The sequence below is a fragment of the Micromys minutus genome (assembly GCF_963924665.1).
Source record: "Micromys minutus genome assembly, chromosome: 18".
Lineage (NCBI taxonomy): Eukaryota > Metazoa > Chordata > Mammalia > Rodentia > Muridae > Micromys > Micromys minutus.
In genome coordinates, this window is record NC_137953.1 from 18,951,483 (window position 1) to 18,971,970 (window position 20,488).

At 37.7% G+C, this 20,488-nt stretch overlaps 1 protein-coding gene across 3 annotated transcripts in view; it reads right to left on the reverse strand.

Moving 5' to 3' along the window:
- GRID2 (glutamate ionotropic receptor delta type subunit 2) overlaps window positions 1-20,488 on the reverse strand; it is a gene marked incomplete at both ends in the record, with an annotated part of 1,350,985 nt that overhangs the window by 351,301 nt on the left and 979,196 nt on the right. For all 3 annotated transcript variants that reach the window (XM_080932483.1, XM_080932484.1, XM_080932482.1), the window contains one exon: window positions 9,103-9,204. In XM_080932483.1, coding sequence (XP_080788609.1) covers window positions 9,103-9,204 — 102 coding nt within the window. The remainder of the gene's footprint in view (window positions 1-9,102; window positions 9,205-20,488) is intronic.

The window sequence follows — 20,488 nt, forward strand, 5'->3', positions numbered from 1 at the left end:
AAAAGCATCCTGTGTCTATTGTAAAGATTAAGTGCAGTGATACCCAAGGCAGTTGCTACTGCTAATTGTTAAGATTATCTGAGGATGCTGAGTCTATTTAAAGTGAGTCTGGAGCCAAATTTAATACAACCAGTCTATTTAATTTATTGAAGGTTTGTGCAGGTCATGTTTTCCTAGTGCTTTGAGGCTCTGAGGTGTTTTTTTCTCCCCCAGAATGCAGCAACTTTAGTAGCAATAAAGTTAGTTGGGGATGGGGTTGATCATTGAAATTGTTCTGTTAGGGACCCATGCCTATCCTTATGTTTGTCTTTCAGCCTTAGTGTCTTCTATAGACCCTTGAAAAATCTCCTTTGATGACGATAGTTCATTGTACTACCATGATCACTTTGTCTATTATATTGATTTGTATAAGTTCATATTTTCACAAAATTATAGTAAAATAAATTATTAAAATATCATGCCACATAGAAACAAAAATATGAGCAAAAGAGGCAGTCAAGAGCAAGGACAAAAAAGAAAATCTAGTTTATAGCCTCTAATGAAAGATGTACTTGCTAAGACATAATATAAAGTCACTGATAATTGGATACCAGCCCCAGAAAGCTCTAAATACCCAAGAAACAACTCCCAGGCCATATGAAGCTCAAAAAAGAAAGGGGAAAAAAGGCCAAAAAGTGGAAGGTCTCGGTCCTTCTTAGAAAAATAAATAAGTGTATAGCACCCTCTCATAGTATGGTACACCTAGAACTTAAATCATTAATAATCCAAGAGCTAAGAATGCAGCCTTGTGCCAATTCTTGGTATTTAAAAATCATTATGTTTAATCTTTACACATCAAGAAAAGTTTGATTATTTCCATATTACGTTTTGATTTACATGTACTTTATGCTCATTGCAACTAGTAAGATTTCAATGCATACTATCAAACCTTTAAAAAGATCAAGTACTGGCAAAAAATATATTCATATAGCTTTATGCCAAAATGATTTTAAAATCTGTACATTTATCTCTGTTTTTTAAAAAAATAAAGTTGTTTAAATAAATAAATTTTTAAAAGATTCGCTTGCCATCTAAAGGCAGAAATGATTTATGCTGTTTTAAATGCTAGTTTTGTTTTTTAACCTTAAAAATATAGTTGATTGGATTCAAAATGAAAATATTCCTTTTTAAAATTTTCACTCGTTATAAGATGTATTAGTCTTAATATTTCTGAAAACAGAGAATAATCCGTATGATCTTTGTAGTCATTGCTGAGAGCAAATATAATATCTTAAGCTGATCAAATTATAAATCATGTACAAATAGACAGAGATTCTCCATGTCCACATTACTACTTATTTAAAGTTTAAATTCAGATTTTCTTCATGTATAAACTATTGAGCTGCCCTCTCTCTCCACTTCCTACCCTGCAAGGGTTTTTATTGTTGTTGTTTTCTTGGGAGACATCTTAGAAAAACATGTTTTCACCCATCAAAAAGTGTATCTCAAGCAGTTATGCCTTGCAACAGTCTTCCCAACTTCCCTCATTTAGCTATCCATTAGTAACTACATTTCTGTGTCATTTTTCCCTAACAGTTTCTACCTTGCACTAGCAACAGCCAAGTGTGTCCACCCCACTTGTGCTTCATTCTTGCCTGACTTGCTCCTTCTATACAGAGAGTTCTGGAGGTGTGTGCATGAACCTATTAGGAGTTCCTGTGGCTGGGGGAATCTCTAAAGTTGGAATATATTAAGCAGGGTATCTTAGACAGCTGAAAGGCTGGCTACCCCAACCAGCCAGAGCCACCATATCCTTTTCTTAGACAATTAAATAAGGTGAAAGATCGTCAGATAAAACATAAAGGTCTTTTGAAGGATTACAGCACTAGACAGTTGAGATTTCTGTAACTTGGGTCAGGTGAGAAGTGACAAGTCTAGGAAGTGTGTTTTAGGGAGTCTGAAAAAATCTAGATGCTCTTCAGACGGGACCAGTAAAAATCATTGTCTTAGCATTCACTCGGGTGGTAATTACAATAAATCACAGGGCCTTCAACAAGTCATCTGGGTTGTGTGACCAAGTTCACCAAGATGTAATAAAGTACCGAGGAGGATGGATTTTACAGAAAAATAAGTCTTTGTGCCCTTCTGCCCAAAAACAAACAAAAACTCAGCCAACTACACTGAATAGAAAAATGTAAGAAACAAACAACCAGAAATCTTTTGTTGTTACATTGATGTTTTTTTAGTTTGTTCTTAGCCATCCTTTCCCTGTGTGGCTAAGGATGCTGGCACTCCTGGGCTTCTTCTTTTAACTTCTTCATTGCTGGGATCCGGCATGTGGCTATCATGTCTGGCCTAGAATTAGATTTCTGAATTTGCCTATGCTGCCATAGTCTGTGTCCCATATATGATTTATCTTTATTCCATTTCCCCAATACATACACAAGTTCTTACAAATACACATGTATACATACACAAATACACACACATGCAGCCACATGTGTGTATGTGTACGTGTACGTGTACACATACATATACATGCACTTTTTAAAGGTCTTTTCAGGTCATCAGAATAGCCTGAGTTGCCCCACAAAATATTAAATTGCTTCTATGTTGCAAATATTCTAAGTGAAAAATCCCATTTGCCTTATTGTTTTTTTACAACATAATATTAGAGTTTAGCACCAGTGGAATTATTAAGTATGACTGTCATGAGAGAGTTGCAAAAGCACCTGAGTAAAGTAGTATAGAAAAATAAGGAATAAATTCATACCCCATGTACATGATGCTCATCTTGGTAGATATCACTAGGAATATTAGGTATATCTGCTAACAGATTATAAGAGGATGTTACTATGTTACTTCTGTCTTACATGCTTGCTGTCTCACTAAAATACTTAGCTCATCATACAAGCTCTTTTCAAAGATTTTCCTTTTAACCAGAGCCAATAGTTGACAAGGCACTATGCAATAATGTACCTCATTTTAACTTCAGACATCACATGGGAATCTTCCAAAAAAACCAAGATGCACTGAAAAAGAGTTTCTGCAAGTGCAAGTAATCATCAGGAATTTTAGGGAGAAGAATGTGCTCTTAGGATGATGGCACAGGGTGGTGTTGTCTGACTCTCTGCGTTAACAGCATTTCCTGCTACAAAATGTTTGCAGGACCATTCCACACTAGCCATGAAGCCTGGCTTTTACTTTGTGAGTTATTACTGCACACAAGCTTAGTGTATTTCCTTATGCAGTTGCAACAATGGCTTTGAGCAATATTTTCTGTAGCTGACGCTGCTCAGTTTTTTCTTCATTTGGCTTAGTTTCATGCTGGTACAACTTTTCTTGTGAAGTATTTTTATTTATTGTTTTACAAGTTCACATGCTAATGTATTTTGATCAAATTGAAGCTAGCCTCTAAAACAGTCTTTCTCCTTAGGAAGCTTCTTAACCAGTGTTGGGGTTTAACCTTCAGGACTACTCATGAACGTCCCTTAATAAAAAGTTCTTTAATGCAAATATTTTCATTTGTGTGTTTAGCAATTAATTTTCACATCACTGATAAAGACAAGTGTACACTCAATTAGACTTTCAAATTACACTTGAAAGATTTATCTTTATTCGGAGATCCTAAAGTATGAAAATCGCCTTTAAATTTGTAAAAACAGAAAAAAAGAGAAAAATCATCACTATATGATGCAGAATTCTACAAGGTCACTGAAATATTTTATGGAGGATAGGCAGAAATGTGCATATTTAATGTAGGGCAACTTCACTGAAGATGTTTTTTTCTAAGATGTTTTGAATCAGTACGCGGTGATGCACTTCAGCAAGGACAGCTTCCTGCAGCAGCTGTGGTTTGCTAGAAATGATTCTCAACCTGTGGGTCACAACCCACCATGGGAGCCAAATTATATATATATATATATATATATATATATATATATATATATATATATTATGACTCATAACAGTAAAAAAAATGTACTTATGTTGTTGCAATGAAAATAAATTGTGGGGGATCACCCACATTATGAGGAACTGAATTGAACGGTCACAGCATTAGGGAGATGAAAAACCAGTGTGTTAAAGGAAGCTTCTGGCAGGCAGGCCTGCTGTTTATACTGTATCTGCCTCAGTACCTGGAAACCTATTGTAGGTATTTCTCCAGGAATTAGGAAATCAGCATATTCTTCATTAGAGATGCAATTAACCCATGGAAATAAGAATTATTTAGGATTACGTTTATGACACAACGAAGTATCAAACAGTATAAAACTTTTATCACATAAAAAATCAGTTGGTCATTTACAGCTAGCTGCATGAATTAACATAACTCCACTTGTTAAAAGAGAGAGAACAGCACCTTTATTATTGTTTTGTGCTAACACAAAACACTTCGTATACTTGATGAGAAACAAGGGCTGAAATACTGATACAGAGGATGACGCTTGCAGCTAACTTTGGACTGAATGTGGGGACCCCAATGAAGGAGCTAGAGAAAGGAGTCTGCAACCCCATGAGAAGAACAAAATTATCAACTAACCAAACCCACCACAGCTCCCAGGGACAAAAACACCAACCAATGAGTTCCCATGGAGAGACCCACTGCCTCAGTTGCATATGTAAGAGAAGATAGCATTCTCTGGCATCAATGGGAGGAGAGGACTTTGGTCCAGCAACTGGCTTTCCCAGTGTAGGAGAATGCCAAGGTGCTGAGGTGGAGAGGTTGTCTGGGAGAGGGAGCACCTTCATGGAGGCAATGGGAGGGGTAGGAGGTCAGAGTGGGGGAAAGGGAATAACACCTGATATGTAAATACAGAGAATATCCAATTAAAAAAAGACAAATAAGACAAAAAAGGAAAAGGAAAAAAAAATAAAGAAAGCAAGAAACAAGGGCTATCAGAAAAGGAACTATCAGAGACACCAGGGGCGGGACCTGTCTGGCTGTCTCATCTTGATTTCCTCTATTTCCAGAAACATTTCTGGGGCTTTGTTTATGGTAGAAACCATCTACCATATGTCTATGTGACATCATTCAGAAAAGTGCCCCTTTGTTGCCGATCTAGGAACACATGTGATCACACCTCAGTTGTCATGGCGTATTTTATCTAACGAATGAGAGTTTATTTTCATCTTTGATTTTTCTGTTCTCTTTCTGGTTGAGAAGCCAGGGAATGGCAAAGCACATGGCTTCTGTACGTGAACTCTAGGCCAAAGCCCTCTATCTTTTTATGGTAGCATGGGTATGCAAATTGAGAGTTCCCTCAATTGTGTTTTTATAGATATTTCGGCTTAACACAGTTCTGAGAGCATCTGATAAGGACTAAGTAAAGGACACTTGATACTCTCTGAAAGGGTCTAATCACATGACCGTGGTGCATGTCTACCCAGCTTCCCCCATACCAGCAGCCCTCTTTATCTACTCTATGTTGGAAGAGACAAACACATTCTGGCTTATTCAGACTCCATGGCCTTATAGCCTCGGGCTGAACTCCTCCCAATCCCCTGAGAAAGGGTTTCGATGTGTACATCCTTGGCTATTCTGGAACTCTCTGTGTAGACCAGGTTGGCCTCAAACTCACTGAGATCCTCCTGCTTCTGCTGGGATTAAAGGTGTGCACCACCACCACCTCCTGAAATTGTAACTGGAGGAAAATGGAAAGCGCTGGTACGGGAGCAGCAATGAGACTAGAGTATTTTGTGTTTCTGGGTACTTCTTCCTCTTTGTGGTTTGAGCAGTGACACTTTCTTCATCCTCTTCTTGTCCCAAGAGATCTTAGGAGTCTATCCTTTGCTCTGGTTCTAGATGCTGAAGTCCCCTTCATGCTCCACCAAACCCAGAGCTTCCCTATGCAACCAGGTCCAGGTGTGTCATCCTTGTTGGTTCCTTCACAGCTCCTTACTGTCCTGTGACAGCTAAGCTTCACTTAATTCTGTCCAAAGAACTGCCTGGCCATACTAGTTACTGCCTGACTCAAGGGTCCCATGTAATGGAGTCTCAGATTACTTGGTCTATGTTTGATTATTTATATGAGATCAATGAAATAACATTAATAATGGTAAAAATGTGAGCTTCAAAACATAAGGGTAGTCAGCTTCATAACTTAACTGGAACTGATGGTAAAAGTTTGCTGAGAGGTAAAAGTGGATGAGTGGGGTCAATAGATTTCTGCTGTAATATTGCAAAGGTTGAAATCATCCTGGGGAACTTATACTGGGGTTTTTCACCTTTTGGGGAAGTATGGGAAATATATTCCTGAATAAAGGCGATTAGGACAGTGGCTGCATAGCCAGTTTGAGTTCACTGTAGATGGAGACCTACTTCTGTAATGGTTGTAATTTAAATGCATCAAGATTTAGGAGAAGTGAGTTGAATAAAGGGTGTGTGATTCTTAATTTGGATGGCGAGAGCTTGCAAAGCCATGTAACAGACATAGACTTAGAAACATGCCTACAGGAACTAAACTAGAAGAACAGTTTCATATTCAGTCCCAAAATGTATGAGTAAGCATGGGAAGTGATTTCATGCTGGCTATAAGCTGTGTGGGTATCTAAAACAAACAAAAAAAGTAATAAATGCTCATTCAACTGGGCACGCAACTTGTAAGTTCATTGCAGACATCAGGGAAAGCAACTGAGCTTTCTGGTTGTCTTGCTTTCAGGATGCATGAAAGGTCGAGTTTGCAGCAAACAGACAGGTGAACCTAGAAGAGGTGGTGGTGCCACTACTGCCTTGAACAAAGCCATTTATTCTGCCTGGAAATGAATTTAAATGAGTGGTCCTCTGAAGCTCTCTCACTTTTACCTCATTCTGAGTTTAAACGTTTCCACTTCTCCAATCAAATAGAATCCCACAGGTGTCTTGCTTCTCTCTCTCCTCACAGTGGGAGTGGAGCGAGCCTGGTGCACTGCATACAGGAAGGAGGTAAAGGTCTGGAGTCCAGGCTGGCTGGATTGGGATACTCTGTCATCTGTGTAGGCTACACATTTTTGTTTTGTTTTGTTTTGTTTTGTTCCCCTTGTGGTTGATTTGTTTTTTTCCTTCCTATTGTGGTGGGTTAGACTATTTTACACTGTGGATACAGCAATAACCAAATCAGATGCTCTAAACAGAGGAGGTCAAAGGAAATGAGAGAAATAGTAAACAATGACTCTGTAGTGTATCACCTTATGTAGGAACCACACACCAAACTCTAACCATACCCCAACCTTAGGATCATTGTGTTTTCTCCTCTTCTTGTATTGCCTAGTCTAGCAGATGCTAAATACTCAATAATTGTTTGCTTAGCAACTGAATTTTTTAGTTGGCTAATTTTCTTCAAAAGTTTGTCTTTCTTTCTCAAAGAAAACCAAAGCCCATGCATTAGCTTTGATGATGATTGTTTACAGAGTTTCCATAGCTATCAGTAGAAAAAAAATTAGGTTGCACCTCAATTGTTTACCTTTTAGCTATTATGTTAACTATTTTAATTATTACGTGCAAATTGATATCTACACACTTAGCTTCACATTTCAGTTGTACACATTGGTGAAATAATTATAAGTGAGGGTTTTATTAAAACAACAACTAAAAATAAATTATAGATGTGCTAAAGGACAGAATAGGCTACTCATTTAGATTTTCTTCTGCAGATGGTCCAGGTAATTTATACAGAATGTATGTTTATATTTGGTTAATTCATATTATGCATACAGAGAGGCACTGGCATTGAATTGTAATGCATATCCAGTTATTATCACTGTGCCAAATAGCCTTGCTCATTAATAATTATGTAAGCAAATTAGTAATGAGGCCCCTTTCTTATTCTTATAAACAATTTACTCTAGGTTTTTGTTATGGAAGGGGGGTCTGCGTGAGGGTCGGTATCCACAAACACCAATGCCCAAAAGACCACTAGAGTAAGATTCCCTTGAATGGTAAAGTTACAGATGGCTATGAGTCACCTGACATGGATGGTGTAAATGAGACTCGGGTTTCTTATAAAGCAGTATGAGTTTTTGTTTATTGAACCATCTCTCTAGCCAAAGATAAAGGATAATAATAGTTACCTTTATTGATTTTTCCCAACAAGTGATTGGAATCATGATAAATGTCCCTCTATATAATCCCGATCACAGAATCATGAATGATGAGGTCACAAAAGACTGTCTCACATTCATATCTTATTTGCTTGTACCCTAAGGAAGCCACTCTTGATGTTAGATAAGCATCTATTAAACAAGTGGGTGATCCCTCCACTGATATCTTATGTGCATCCTATTGTTGCAGTGATGGATGTTTGAGGAATCCCACTTCTTATAATGTCTAGAAAACTGTAGGAAACCAGTCCTAAAAATCTAAGGACTAACCTGATGAAAGTACTATAAGGAAAGACTACAGCCCACAGATCAGTTTCAGATTCACAGAGATGGGAGGCTGGGTAACATGACCGTTAAAGCTGTTTTCAATATCATGTGTGGACTGAGGTTAAGGTGATACATGACTGGACAGTGGAGTAGTAGAAAGACAAAAGGTAAGAAAATGGAAGGGGGAGCAGAGAGAAGAGAATCAATATGGAGCTCGAGAAAGCAGTCCTAGATCCTAGTGGCCGTAACTGGCGATAGGTAGATATGAACATTCTTAAGGGATTCTATAGATACTTTGATTTTTTATAGAATAGCAGTTTGTATTATTGTCTAGTGGATATAATCTTATTGTGTAGAGGGTTTGTGGATTGAGAAGATAATATATAAACCTGCTCAAAAAGTTACCAGGCCCTAGAGTAATGGTTGTGCTGGGCGATAGTAGAAAGAAACACACCGGGATGGTTGTATGCACCCAGGAGAGAAGCAGCAGGGCAGGCAGAATGAACCATCTGGGAAGGGAATCATTTGGAGATTGTGACTTGTAGACTGTGTGACAGAGTCTGTGAGCCTGGCTCCACATTAAAGATACATCAGTGGAGTGAGACCACAGGGGCCAATAAAAGGATAAGTGATCCATTTAATGTTTACTACAACAATCATAGTCAAGGTTCAGGGACAAGGTCTTTGGAGATTATGACATTAGTTGATAAAAGAAAAAGCAGAGAAAAATAAAGGCTACTCTACAGTCCCAAACTACAAGGCAAAGATGGTGCTTACCAATACAGTCACCACGCGTAGAACCACACCTCGCATGTTATTCTCCAGTTTCTTGTCTGTCAGTGATCCATTCAGACCTGTGACAGGATTCCAGCACCCAAGCTGAAAGGGAAAGAGTCTTTGGTCACTTCTCTGACTGAAGGGCAGCCCCATCACCTCTGTGGAGGCCTTGTAGAGAACTGTGTGATACCTCGTGTAAGAACTGGTATGAAAAGCATCTCTTTTAACAGCAAATGAAGCAATCAGAAATGCCATCTCTTGCTTTTAAATACCATCATATGGCATATGTCAGAAGTCAGCATGCTTTACAAGAATCACAAAGGACATCTGAATTAATGAGGAGTCACATATTCACCACCGACTCTATCACTATAATGTGCTAATTGGAAGAATAGAAGTACACATAATTCTTGCAAAATTTCTCATTAATATATCAGTTACTGCATAACTTTAATTCTCTCAGAGCCTTAATCCTGTCATTAAACTGTACATTGCTTTAGTGGAAAAAGATCTTTAAAATATTAAAAATATATGAATAGAAGAACAATTGCTTTTATATAGGGAATCATAAGATATAAAGTGCGTGTGTATTTTTTGCATGGTGTGTGTGTATGTGTGTGTGCGCGCGCGTTTTAACTACTAACAGAACACAAAACCATAATTTAAATTTTGGTCAGTGCTACTAATTTTCTTGAAATATTTGTACAATATTCTTCCCATGAAAAGCTTATGTTACTGCTTCTTGTCGTATACAGATCTGAGGGTGTCCTATTTGAAAATTACTACTTTCAAATGTCAGAGGAATAAGGCTTGATGAGTCTCAATTACAACTAAAGACAAAAGGAAAAAAGGACGAGGCTCCAGCGAATGAATGCCAGGTCTAGAAACAGATCTGTCGAAGGAACAGGGTTTGTGCACAGTGGGAATATTGCCAGGTTCTTCTGCCAATACCAGCTTCCCGAGCACTCACACTGAGACTGCTTCTATGCATGCACAAGGTAAAAGCATAACCCGGCTTCAGTCGTATTCAGCAACAATTTGATTAATTGAGTGCTTACAGGGACATCTGGTTACTTGTGCCATTTCTTCCAATGATGATTTATTTCTTTGTACTGAGTTTTGTCTGCAGCTTCCAGAGTCAACTTACTGGCAAATCTCCCTCACAAACAAACAACTTGGGTGCTTCTTATGAAAGTCTAAGCATCTCTTTGAGCTCCCAAAAGGTGTTTAATTAAGAGAACTAAAATGTGCTCAATTTATTGCGAGAGACGGGGATGTCACAATGTGATCAACAAAGCCAGGTTTTTCCTTATTAAGATAATTTGGAAACGCTTGATAATTGTTGGTTTCAACTGTAAGAACACATTAAATTCATACCATGATATGTCATTCTTAGTTACATAAAAGTCTAATTAGAACTTGGATCCAATTAGCAAATCCAAATGTGTTGAAAAGTCTAATTATCAGAGATTGTGTAGCCCTCTTGCCAAATTTGCAACCTTATGGAAATTCCTTTGAGCTTTTGTTCTTTTCTGAGGTCACCCAGAGTCTATCCTCAATTGCATCATTTGACAAGCTCTTTATAATTACTTCAAGAACATTTTATTTCTCTAGACTAAATATTGGTGTGAAGATGGCAAGGCTGGCATTAGTGAAGCCCCAGATCCCTAGACACTGATCACTGGATTTCCAGCTTAACAAATGGCATTGAAAGACTTATTAATGAAGATGTGAACCTGCTACTCTAGCAAAGACAGCCATTTCTTTTTGCATACAGGGGTGTGTCTAGATTTGCTCAAACTGTTGTTACTTTGCCCATGGGTCAGATGTCTATCCCACCAATTGACTTTGGCTTTCTCTGGGCATGTGCTGCTATGTTAGTAGTGAGATTAGAGTTAACACCATGAACCCTCAAGTTCCAAGTTTCTCTGAGTCATTGCCTCCTTTGAATATAACCACATACAGTCAATATCATGTAATTCCTATACAGTCTCTTACATTTAAACTGGAAATATCTGCAGAAAATTAGAGCAGGAAGAAATAGGTAAATATTTGTCATCCTACTTTGAAAACAGCTTAAACATTATGTGTTCTATGTGACATTTCGTCTCATTTTTCTCTCTAATTTTAATGTATGTAAGACTGTTCCAAACACATACAAATATATGTACATATAGGTTTTAAGACAACTTGGCCTCTGAATGATTTTCAGTAATCTGAGTTGGTATTTTATTGTGTGTCGGTTTTTACATGCTTGACAATTACACTTGCCATCTTGTTCCTGTCTCTTAATAACCATAGATTGGGCTTTGAGATTGGCGAGGCTCTTCTATATGACCACATAAGAGAGTATATAAGCTTTCTTATGTGTGAATGAAGCCAAAATAATAGATATTTTCTATATAGACCACATCTTGAAAGCATTTGTAAATAATTTCTTAGTGTCGATCACAGAACTGAAGTCTTTCTGCAGGATGTTGACATGTCCCAGTCACTGTATGAGATGGCCCTGATACCATTATTTCTTCATCTAAGAGATAAAACTAGGGTTGCAACTAATACCATTTAGGTTCCCTTGTCAGGATGTTAAAATAAATTTTGTTTCATGCTTATGAATCCATTTGATAGATTCGTGATCTATTTGAGGTGGTAGAAAATATATTCATGTTTCTATGTTAAGGAAATTGAGGTTCATAACTGTGAAGTGGTTTGCTCAAAATTGTCATCATAACTGTATAACCATAATAGTAACATTTACATAGTGTACTATATGTAAATTAAATAAGGGTTTGAGTTTTATTAACTCATTTAATTATCACAACCCTTGAAAGAAAGGGACATTTTTGTTCCCATTTTATAGAAGAGAGGTCTGAAAGCATACAGTTGTTATATATATATATATGTGTGTGTGTATGTATGTATGTATGTATCTTACATAGTTTATCTGCATAAGCAGGAAAGATAGCCAACCATTGACTGTCCCAAATTGAGATCCATTCCATGGGAGAGAGACAACCCCAACACTGTTATCAATACTCTACTTGGCTTGCAGACAGGTCCCTAGCATAATGAAGAGATTTCATCCAACAGCTAATAAAAATAGATGTAGACCTATAGCCAAACATCAGTCAGATCTCAGGGAATCTTGTGGACAAATGGATAGAATGCAGCAAGCCAAAGAGGTCAAGGACATCATAAGAAGATCTACAGAGTCAACTAACCTGGGCTCAAGAAACTTCACAAGACTCTGGACCACCAACCAAAGAGCATGCAAGGGCTGAAACTAGGTTACCCCTCTACATTTGTAGCAGATGTGCAGTTTGGTTTTCATGTAGGGCCCCTTACAATTGAAGCAGGGCTGGTCTCTGTTGCCTGCCATTAGATCCCCTTCCCCTACCTGAACTGCCTTCCTGGGTCTCAATGGGAGAGGATATGCTTAGTCCTGCTATCACTATATGTTCCAGGGTGGGGTAGTGCCCAAGGGGTCTTCCCGTTCTCTGAGGAGAAGAGGAAAGAAGAATGGGGTAAGGAATTTGTAAGGGCAGGACTTGGAGGAAAGAAGGAAGGGGCTGTGATTGGTATATAAAGTGAATAATAAAATAAATTATTGAAAGAGAAAAAAAGATGGGATAACTAATTAGAAGGGGGAGGAAAATGAAGTAAACATAAAGTGCTCAAAATATTGAAATTTCCGGTCTGGAGAGATCAATTTAGTTAAAATGAATGCCAAACTCATTAAATTTCCTGTATGTGCTAATGACATGCCTGAAACAGTGTAAGAGAGATGGTGAGGTTAACAATAGCAGCATGCAGGTATAAGGCCATGCATTCACATCCTTTAGATGGATAACTCTGGTATTAAGATCTCCTGGTTTCTGTTCATACACATGCATCCGTCTAAGGTTCACTTCCAATGATTGCGCTTGATTATAACAAGTCCTTCGGATAAAAAGCAAGACAAACTAAGTGACATTCACATATGCTCAGGTTGAATCACCATCTACAAGAGGCAATACTCCTTGAAGCAAAGCAACATTGAACAGCAAAGGCATGGGGAATTCTGAAGGGATTTAACCCAGGATCAAACTCAGAGCTTCTCTTGCTTTCATTGTTTGAAAATCTCCTTAGCTTGACATCTCTGGCAGTGTGGGGAAAGTTGTTGTTGGTTTCTTTGGTTTTTGGGTTTCTTTGTTTTTGTTGAAACTGGAGGCAAATACTGGAACTACAGTCAGTCTCTTACTTTATAAAGATCCCCTTGGAACCTAGAAAAGGAAAGTGGATGCCCTGGACCTTGAAGTAGGTAATGTGAACTGAACTTCATTCTTTTTTAAAAAACTGGTATAGGAATGCCAAGGCAATGGGATGGAGAGGGTGATTAGGAAGGAGTGGACCTTCAAGAAGACAAGTGGAGGGGGAGGGGAATAGGGTAGAGGAAGGGGATTATGGTTATTTCATTTATTTACATTTCAAATGTTATTCTCCCTTCCCAGTTTCCTCTACACAGCCCCATCCCCTCCCCCACCCTGCCTTAACAAGAATGCTTCCTAACCTGCCCCCCCACTCTTAACTCCGAAGCATCTCTCCAGTCACATAGGCTCATCTCCTCAGCCAAATGCTCTCTAGATAAAAGATAAGAAAAAGTGACCCCTGCAGCATATATAGTTTGCAGAAAGTCCCTCTGTTAATAGTGAAAAGGATTTACTATCTGGGGACTGTTTCGATGATTCGGTGAATAAAGAGCTTCAGGCACAAACATTGGCACTGGATTCTAATTTCTCAGCAATTTGAAGCCAGGCCCAAGGCATGTACACATTCATAATCCCAGTACCAGATCTCAGGAACTGGCTGGCCAAATGGATCATCTAAAACATGGAGATTCGGAGACAGACCTTGTTTAAAAAAAATAGAGGTAAACACTTGAACTCCAACTCTGTCCTCTGCATGTGCATTCACACATGTGTATATATACTCCTACATACACACACACACACACACTCACACACACACACACACACACACACTTTGTTCAGAGCATTGTCACAAACGGTGCGTGTGTAGATTTCCTGTGACTTCTCTTATTGCCTGAAGTCATTTCAGAAGCTTTACAATGCTTACTGCTCTAATTATTTCCTTCACTGGAGCTTTGGCAATAATAACCATGTGGCCTCAGTTAAATCAATGGAATAGCTCGTGTTCAACAAACTGGCTTATGCATATATGCTCTCGACATTATGCAGGCTAACGATCGAGGGTGTGTATTTACTCTGTGCTCGGCAATGCTTCCGCTCTTCATTGGCCATGGGCTGCAAAGGATGAGTCTTGACTTGGGAGATTCACATGGCTGTTTTTCAAACAGTGTTAGATGTCAAAAAAGAGATGAACTGTTCAACTTTAATTTTATGCTTAATAGTTTGTAGACTTTAATAAGGGGAGTCAAGAAAAGTCTAATTGAATATGAAAGGAATGACCAGCGTTTATGAGCTGTACTCACATGGAACAGAGGAACTCTGGCTATATTATCAAAGCACCAGGGAGGATTTGACACACCCTGTACTTAGAACTTATGCTGCCAGTTGGTGGGCTTCGTCTACTTGCTCCTTCAGCCTTCAGGCCAAAGGGGAAACAACAAAAGATAGAGTCAAGCTATCTTTATAGGAAACCATTTAGAAGTGTGCAGAATTTATCTGGTAAATGCTGACTCTCTAATGATGTAGAAATATAAAGGAAACTATGTGTGGCATGGTGAGTCAGAAACACCCTGTATAAAACTGCACAGCAATGTTTTCTGTTTAGACATGTGCAGGAGTGTGGTGGCTTGGGAATTGTTCCAATATAAATTCTTTTTATGCTATTTTCCACCCTTAAAGTAGTTTCACTTTGTAAGACTTGCTGCCTGGGGCACAATTATGAGCTCTTGTGGGTATGTTGCTACATATGGGCCATTGCCAGTCTTTCTTTGATCTTACTAGGAGTGGCCTCCATGTTTAACCATATATGATGTGTGTGTGTGTGTGTGTGTGTGTGTGTGTGTATGTGTGTGTGTGTGTGTGTGTGTGTGTTTGTGTGAATATGTTTTGCTATTGAACACCAAAAGTGGGCCAGTGAGATGGCTCAGAAAGTAAAAGGTACTTGTCACCAAGCCTGGGAATCTGAGTTCAACCCCCAGATCCCACACAATAAAAGGAGAACTGACTCCTAGAGGTTGTCTTCTAACCTCCATGTATGTACCCCATCATCTGTGTACGGAAACCATAACACATGCAAACGCACAAATCAATAGGAAAACAAATGTTTCTACAAGGTAAATAAAATGACCTTTCTAACTAATACCTACAGATGAGGAATGTGAAAAACAGTACACCCCCTACACACATGCATAAACATGCATATAAAAGTATATAATTATAGAAAAAGCTAAAATGTATTAGGCAGTCACAATAAACACTTTCAGTTATGAATTGGCATTTAACTGGTTTAATACTGGAATATAATGACTTTTTTTTTGCTTTTCATATTTCTTCCTGGTATTAAAACACCATCACACTGGAAGTAGAAGCCATACCTCATCACAGTTAATGTTATGTACTGAAGAACAAGAATGCTTGTGTTTGAGCACTTACCAAAAGTCAAGTGCTAAGTAAATAATACTAGTACTCAGTTTCCTCTGCTGTCCTATAGGAATTAGAAATGACTTTGTCATGGGCTCTTAGACTATCTGCTGATGTCATATAGGTCAAGTATTGTGATGTGTTCTTAACACAAAGACTAAGGAAATCATTGGTGTGATTTATTAGCCAGGATTGTTTTTTTATTCCTGCTCACTCCTGTTCTCAGAGAAGCTTCTTAATTTACAGTGAAAACACACCTCTAAAGATGTTGTTCAAAGCTATAAACGTAACCTTAGAAAAAATTTGAAAATTCATCATGATTCAGCTAAACCCCTAGAACAATTACTTCAGAATCTCATGGTGGCATCCCTAGCCCCCAGCCTCCTGGGAGCTTTTCAAGATCATTTCCCTCACAGGCAAGTTTATTCTAAAACATGCTGGAGTACTCAGGGAATGAAGCTGATAGCTGACTATTTCACGCCATTGTCCCAAGGTCTTGGCTCTACTGGCCTCTTTTGAAATTGCTGAAGAACAACAGCATCTTAAGTAAACCATGTACATTTCTTAATTGAAATTGGGTGTGGATGTGAAAGCTCTGTTAGGCTAGACGCCTATCATGCCCATGAGTGTGCTTGGATTGTCACAGTGTGGTTGTATAGAAACCAGATAGTACCAACAGATGAAGGCACAAGTTAAACACCTGTGGTTTCCTTATTGTTATCCATCTTCTTGAGTCTCCAACTAAAGCTAAATTTAACAAATTTCCAAAAAGCCCCAATCTGAGACAGGGTCTTCCTCCCACAATGCACCTCTGCAGTTCTTTTCAGGATGATTTATCTCACTCAAAACGAATCCTGATTAGCACTGCATTCCCATCTTGACAAAGTAGTGTGTTTCTATAATATCTTAGCATTTAGTGATTACAGCCATATAAAGCTTGCTGGGTTTTCTTTTTGTTTCATCCTGTATTGAAACCACCTGGCAGTTCAGCTCCTACTAGGTCACTGCAGTCCTTGACATTATTCATTTAGTAATGTTTGTGTTTACTAAAGACTTCTCATAGGGCAGAAATGGTGCCAATCTCTGCATATCAATCAATTTATGGTTTTGCTTCAATTGTGGCAGGAAAGTACTAAATTATTCCAATTTTAACAGATGAAGAAATGGAGGATTAGGAAGTTTAATTGACCTGTTTCAGGTTGTGCCTTTAGCTAGTGATGGGGACAGAATTTGAACACAGGTAGTTCTGCCTTAGAAAGTGTTAGGGCATTCTGACTTTAGTCATTACGATGCTTTTTCAGACAGAAGTAAGACAAGGTGCATAGAGACAGATCTCACCACCTTTGGAAAATTGATTTTCCCATGCCAAGCCTTGAGGAAGCACAATTGCCTCTGCTAAGAACCCCTTTTGTGTTTTAGAGTCACGCTTGTCTTCTGCTAAATGGAACCAAAGACCTGTAGCTAACATACGCGGAGAAGGCATTCTAGTTTGTGAATGGGTTCTGTAACTATGTCATTGTGGGAAGATTGGCTTGTGAAAAGTGCATGAACATTGAACAGGATGTTCAAGGTTAGGTTTTTTTTTTTTCTTCCAGACAAATGAATGCATTTGAATCTTAGTTTCTTCTACTAAGATGAAATGTATTGTTAATAAAACAAATTCTGCATTTGTCATTCACAAAGCTCATTAGTAAAAGATTAATTTTATGATTTTTGTGGATGATTTCTTTCTACTACATTTCATTTGTCTAGCCCAGTGGTTCTCAGTCTGCCTAATGCTGCAACCCTTTAATACAGTTCCTTATGTTGTAGTGACAGCCAACGATAAGATTGTTTTTGTTGCTGTAACTAATTTTGGTCTTATGAATTGCAATGTAATTTTTGTCCACGGGATCATGATCCACAGGATAAAACTGGTCTAACATATGTATGAGTGTGGTTGTACATGTCATACTGCATATATGGAGATCAGAGGAAAAGTTGTGGGAGAGTTTCTTTCTTTTTGCCATGTAGGGCTTAGAGATGTCTAAGGCTGTCTGGCCAGGCATAAAGTGACTTTTCCTAGTGAGCAGTTTAATTTTCCCAGGAGGCTTTTTTTATTATTAAAATATAAATTCTCAAAGTTTAGAAATAATTTTTAGTAACCTGTTTTATGTCTGAGTGTTCTGCCTTTATGTACAGCAGAAGAGGACATCAGATCAGAGATGGTTGTGAGCCACCATGTGGTTGCTGGGAATTCAACTCAAGAAACTGAAAGAGCAGTTAAGTCCTCTTAACCACTGAGCCATCTCTCTAGCCTCAGCAAAGCAAATTAATACACATAGAAACATGATGACAATAAATGTTCTCAACAGCAAAGACCATTGTATCAATTAAAAAGAAACTTCCAGAAACCTTTGCAAAACCCTCAACTTAATTTTGTTAGTTTGTTTAGATGTGTATCTGGTACCTAGAATGCTATTTAGTATAGTTTATAAGTAGTAGATAGTTGACAAATGAATAAATTGGTTTTAGGTTTCTCAAAAAAAAAAAAAAAAAAACATGCAGCACGGTAGAGAAATTTTTTAGCATGGGGGTTTTACACTAAGGTGAGGGACAAATCAACTTACTGCTTGAAACTGTCTAGAACTTGTTTAATATGATTAAATTCCAAACCAGAGCCATTCTTGAGAGGAACAAGAGGCTTATTGTTCAGGCTTCCTTGTCACACTCATTGCAGAATGTGTAATCAACATTATAATCAGTTTACCACAAGTATAGATTCAGGCATCTAAGTCACCCAAGGTTTTCCAAGGAGGCTGCTCTTGCTCACACAGCTGCTCAGACTCAATATACAAAGGAAGAAGTTGAGATTCTCTGTGAATCATCAAATAGCTGGCTGTGCCTGAGAGTATCCCTAGCGTCTTTGAAGACAATCCTAAATTCACTGCAGAGGATTAGACATATTTAAACAATTAAGACTTACATAAATAAAGAATTCCACATTAAGTATAGTGTAAAATGCTAGCATATACATAAATACCATGTCTTTGTGCATTTGTTTCCTTATTTTTTAAGTGAGCTGTTTTACATATTATATATTTATATATCTCCATTGTCAAGGAATAGAAAAAAAATGCACAACTGAAAATTAACGGAAGGAAAAAGACATGTTAAAAGGGAGGACTACACTAACTGATCACAACCATCTATTAGACATTTAGCAATGAGCAGTGTAGAGGACACTACATTGTTTGCAGCTGTCCATCCCTCACCTCAAGAACACTAGTATGTAGCCACATCTTCATCTGGTCTAGTTCAGGCTTAGCACAGTAGTGGTGGTCTGTCCTCACATCTAGAACCTCAGCCAACAGCAGAATATGCCTCTACTAAATGCTATTCTTATTTCTTCATTGAGAATCACATATTAAAAACTAGGATATATCAAAGCAACCATATACACAGTATAAATTAGAAAATTATGACCACTCTGAAATCACTAGAATATAGAGGTGCAGAAAAAAAGTAAGAACTTAATTTTGTAACTCAGTTTGAGTCTTCGTACAGAGAAATTCTACAATCATTCCTGTTGTGGGGAGGAGAAAAATGAAAAATAAAAAAAGTAGCCAATATCAAGAAAAGAGAAAATACCTTCCAGTAATATTGTATGATTGTACTGTAATATTTAGTCCTCAAAAATGTTAAAAAGCATTAGAAAACAAACAGTGTCATCCTAATACAAAATAATATAACTTTTCAGCACCTCATGGTACCTTTTCAAAAACTGATCTTATAATCAGTCATAAAACAGGCTTCAACAGATAAACAAAGATCAAAATACTCCCATGCACCCCATCAGATCACCACAGACTGGCCTTCAATAACAACAAAAACAATAAAAAGCCCACATATACATGGAGGCTGAACAACTATCTATTCAATGATAACTTGTCAAAAAAGAAGGAAATTAAAAACTTTTTAGAATTTAATGAAAATAAAGGCACAGCATACCCAAACTTGTGGAATACAACGAAAGCAGTGCTAAAAGAAAAACTGATATCTCTGAGTGCTTCCAAAAAAAAAAAAAAAAAAAAAAAAAAAAATACTGGAGAGAGTATATACTAGCAGCTTGACAGCATACCTGAAAGCTTTAGAACAAAGAGAAGAAAATATATCCAAGAGGAGAAGAAAGAAAAAATGATTAAACTAAGGGCTGAAATCAACAAAGTAGAAACAAAAAGAACTATACAGAGAATCAACAAGATGTGGTTGTTTGAGAAAATCAAAATAGATAAATCCTTAGCCAGAATAACCAGAGGGCACAGAGAGAGTATCCAAATCAACAAAATCAGAAATGAAAGGAGAGACACTACAGAAAGTGGAGAAATTGAAAAAAAAATCATCAGATCCTACTACAAAAGCCTACACTCAACAAAACTGGAAAATCTAGGTGAAGTGGACCATCTTCTAGACAGATACCGGGTACCAAAGTTAAATCAAGGTCAGGTAAACCATCTAAACAGTTCCAAAAAGCCTAAAGAAATAGAAGCGGTCATTAAAAGTCTCAAAAAAAAAAAAAAAAAAAAAAAAAAAAAAAAAAAAAAAAAAACCCTTATGGCTAGATAAATAATTTACTGAAGAATTCTATCAGACCTTCAAAGAAGAACTAATACTAATATGTAAACTATTCTACAAAATAAAAACAGAAGGAATATTACCCAATCCCTTCTTTGAAGCCACAATTACCCTTATAACTAAACCACACAAAGACCCAGCAAAGAAAGATACTTTCAGACCAA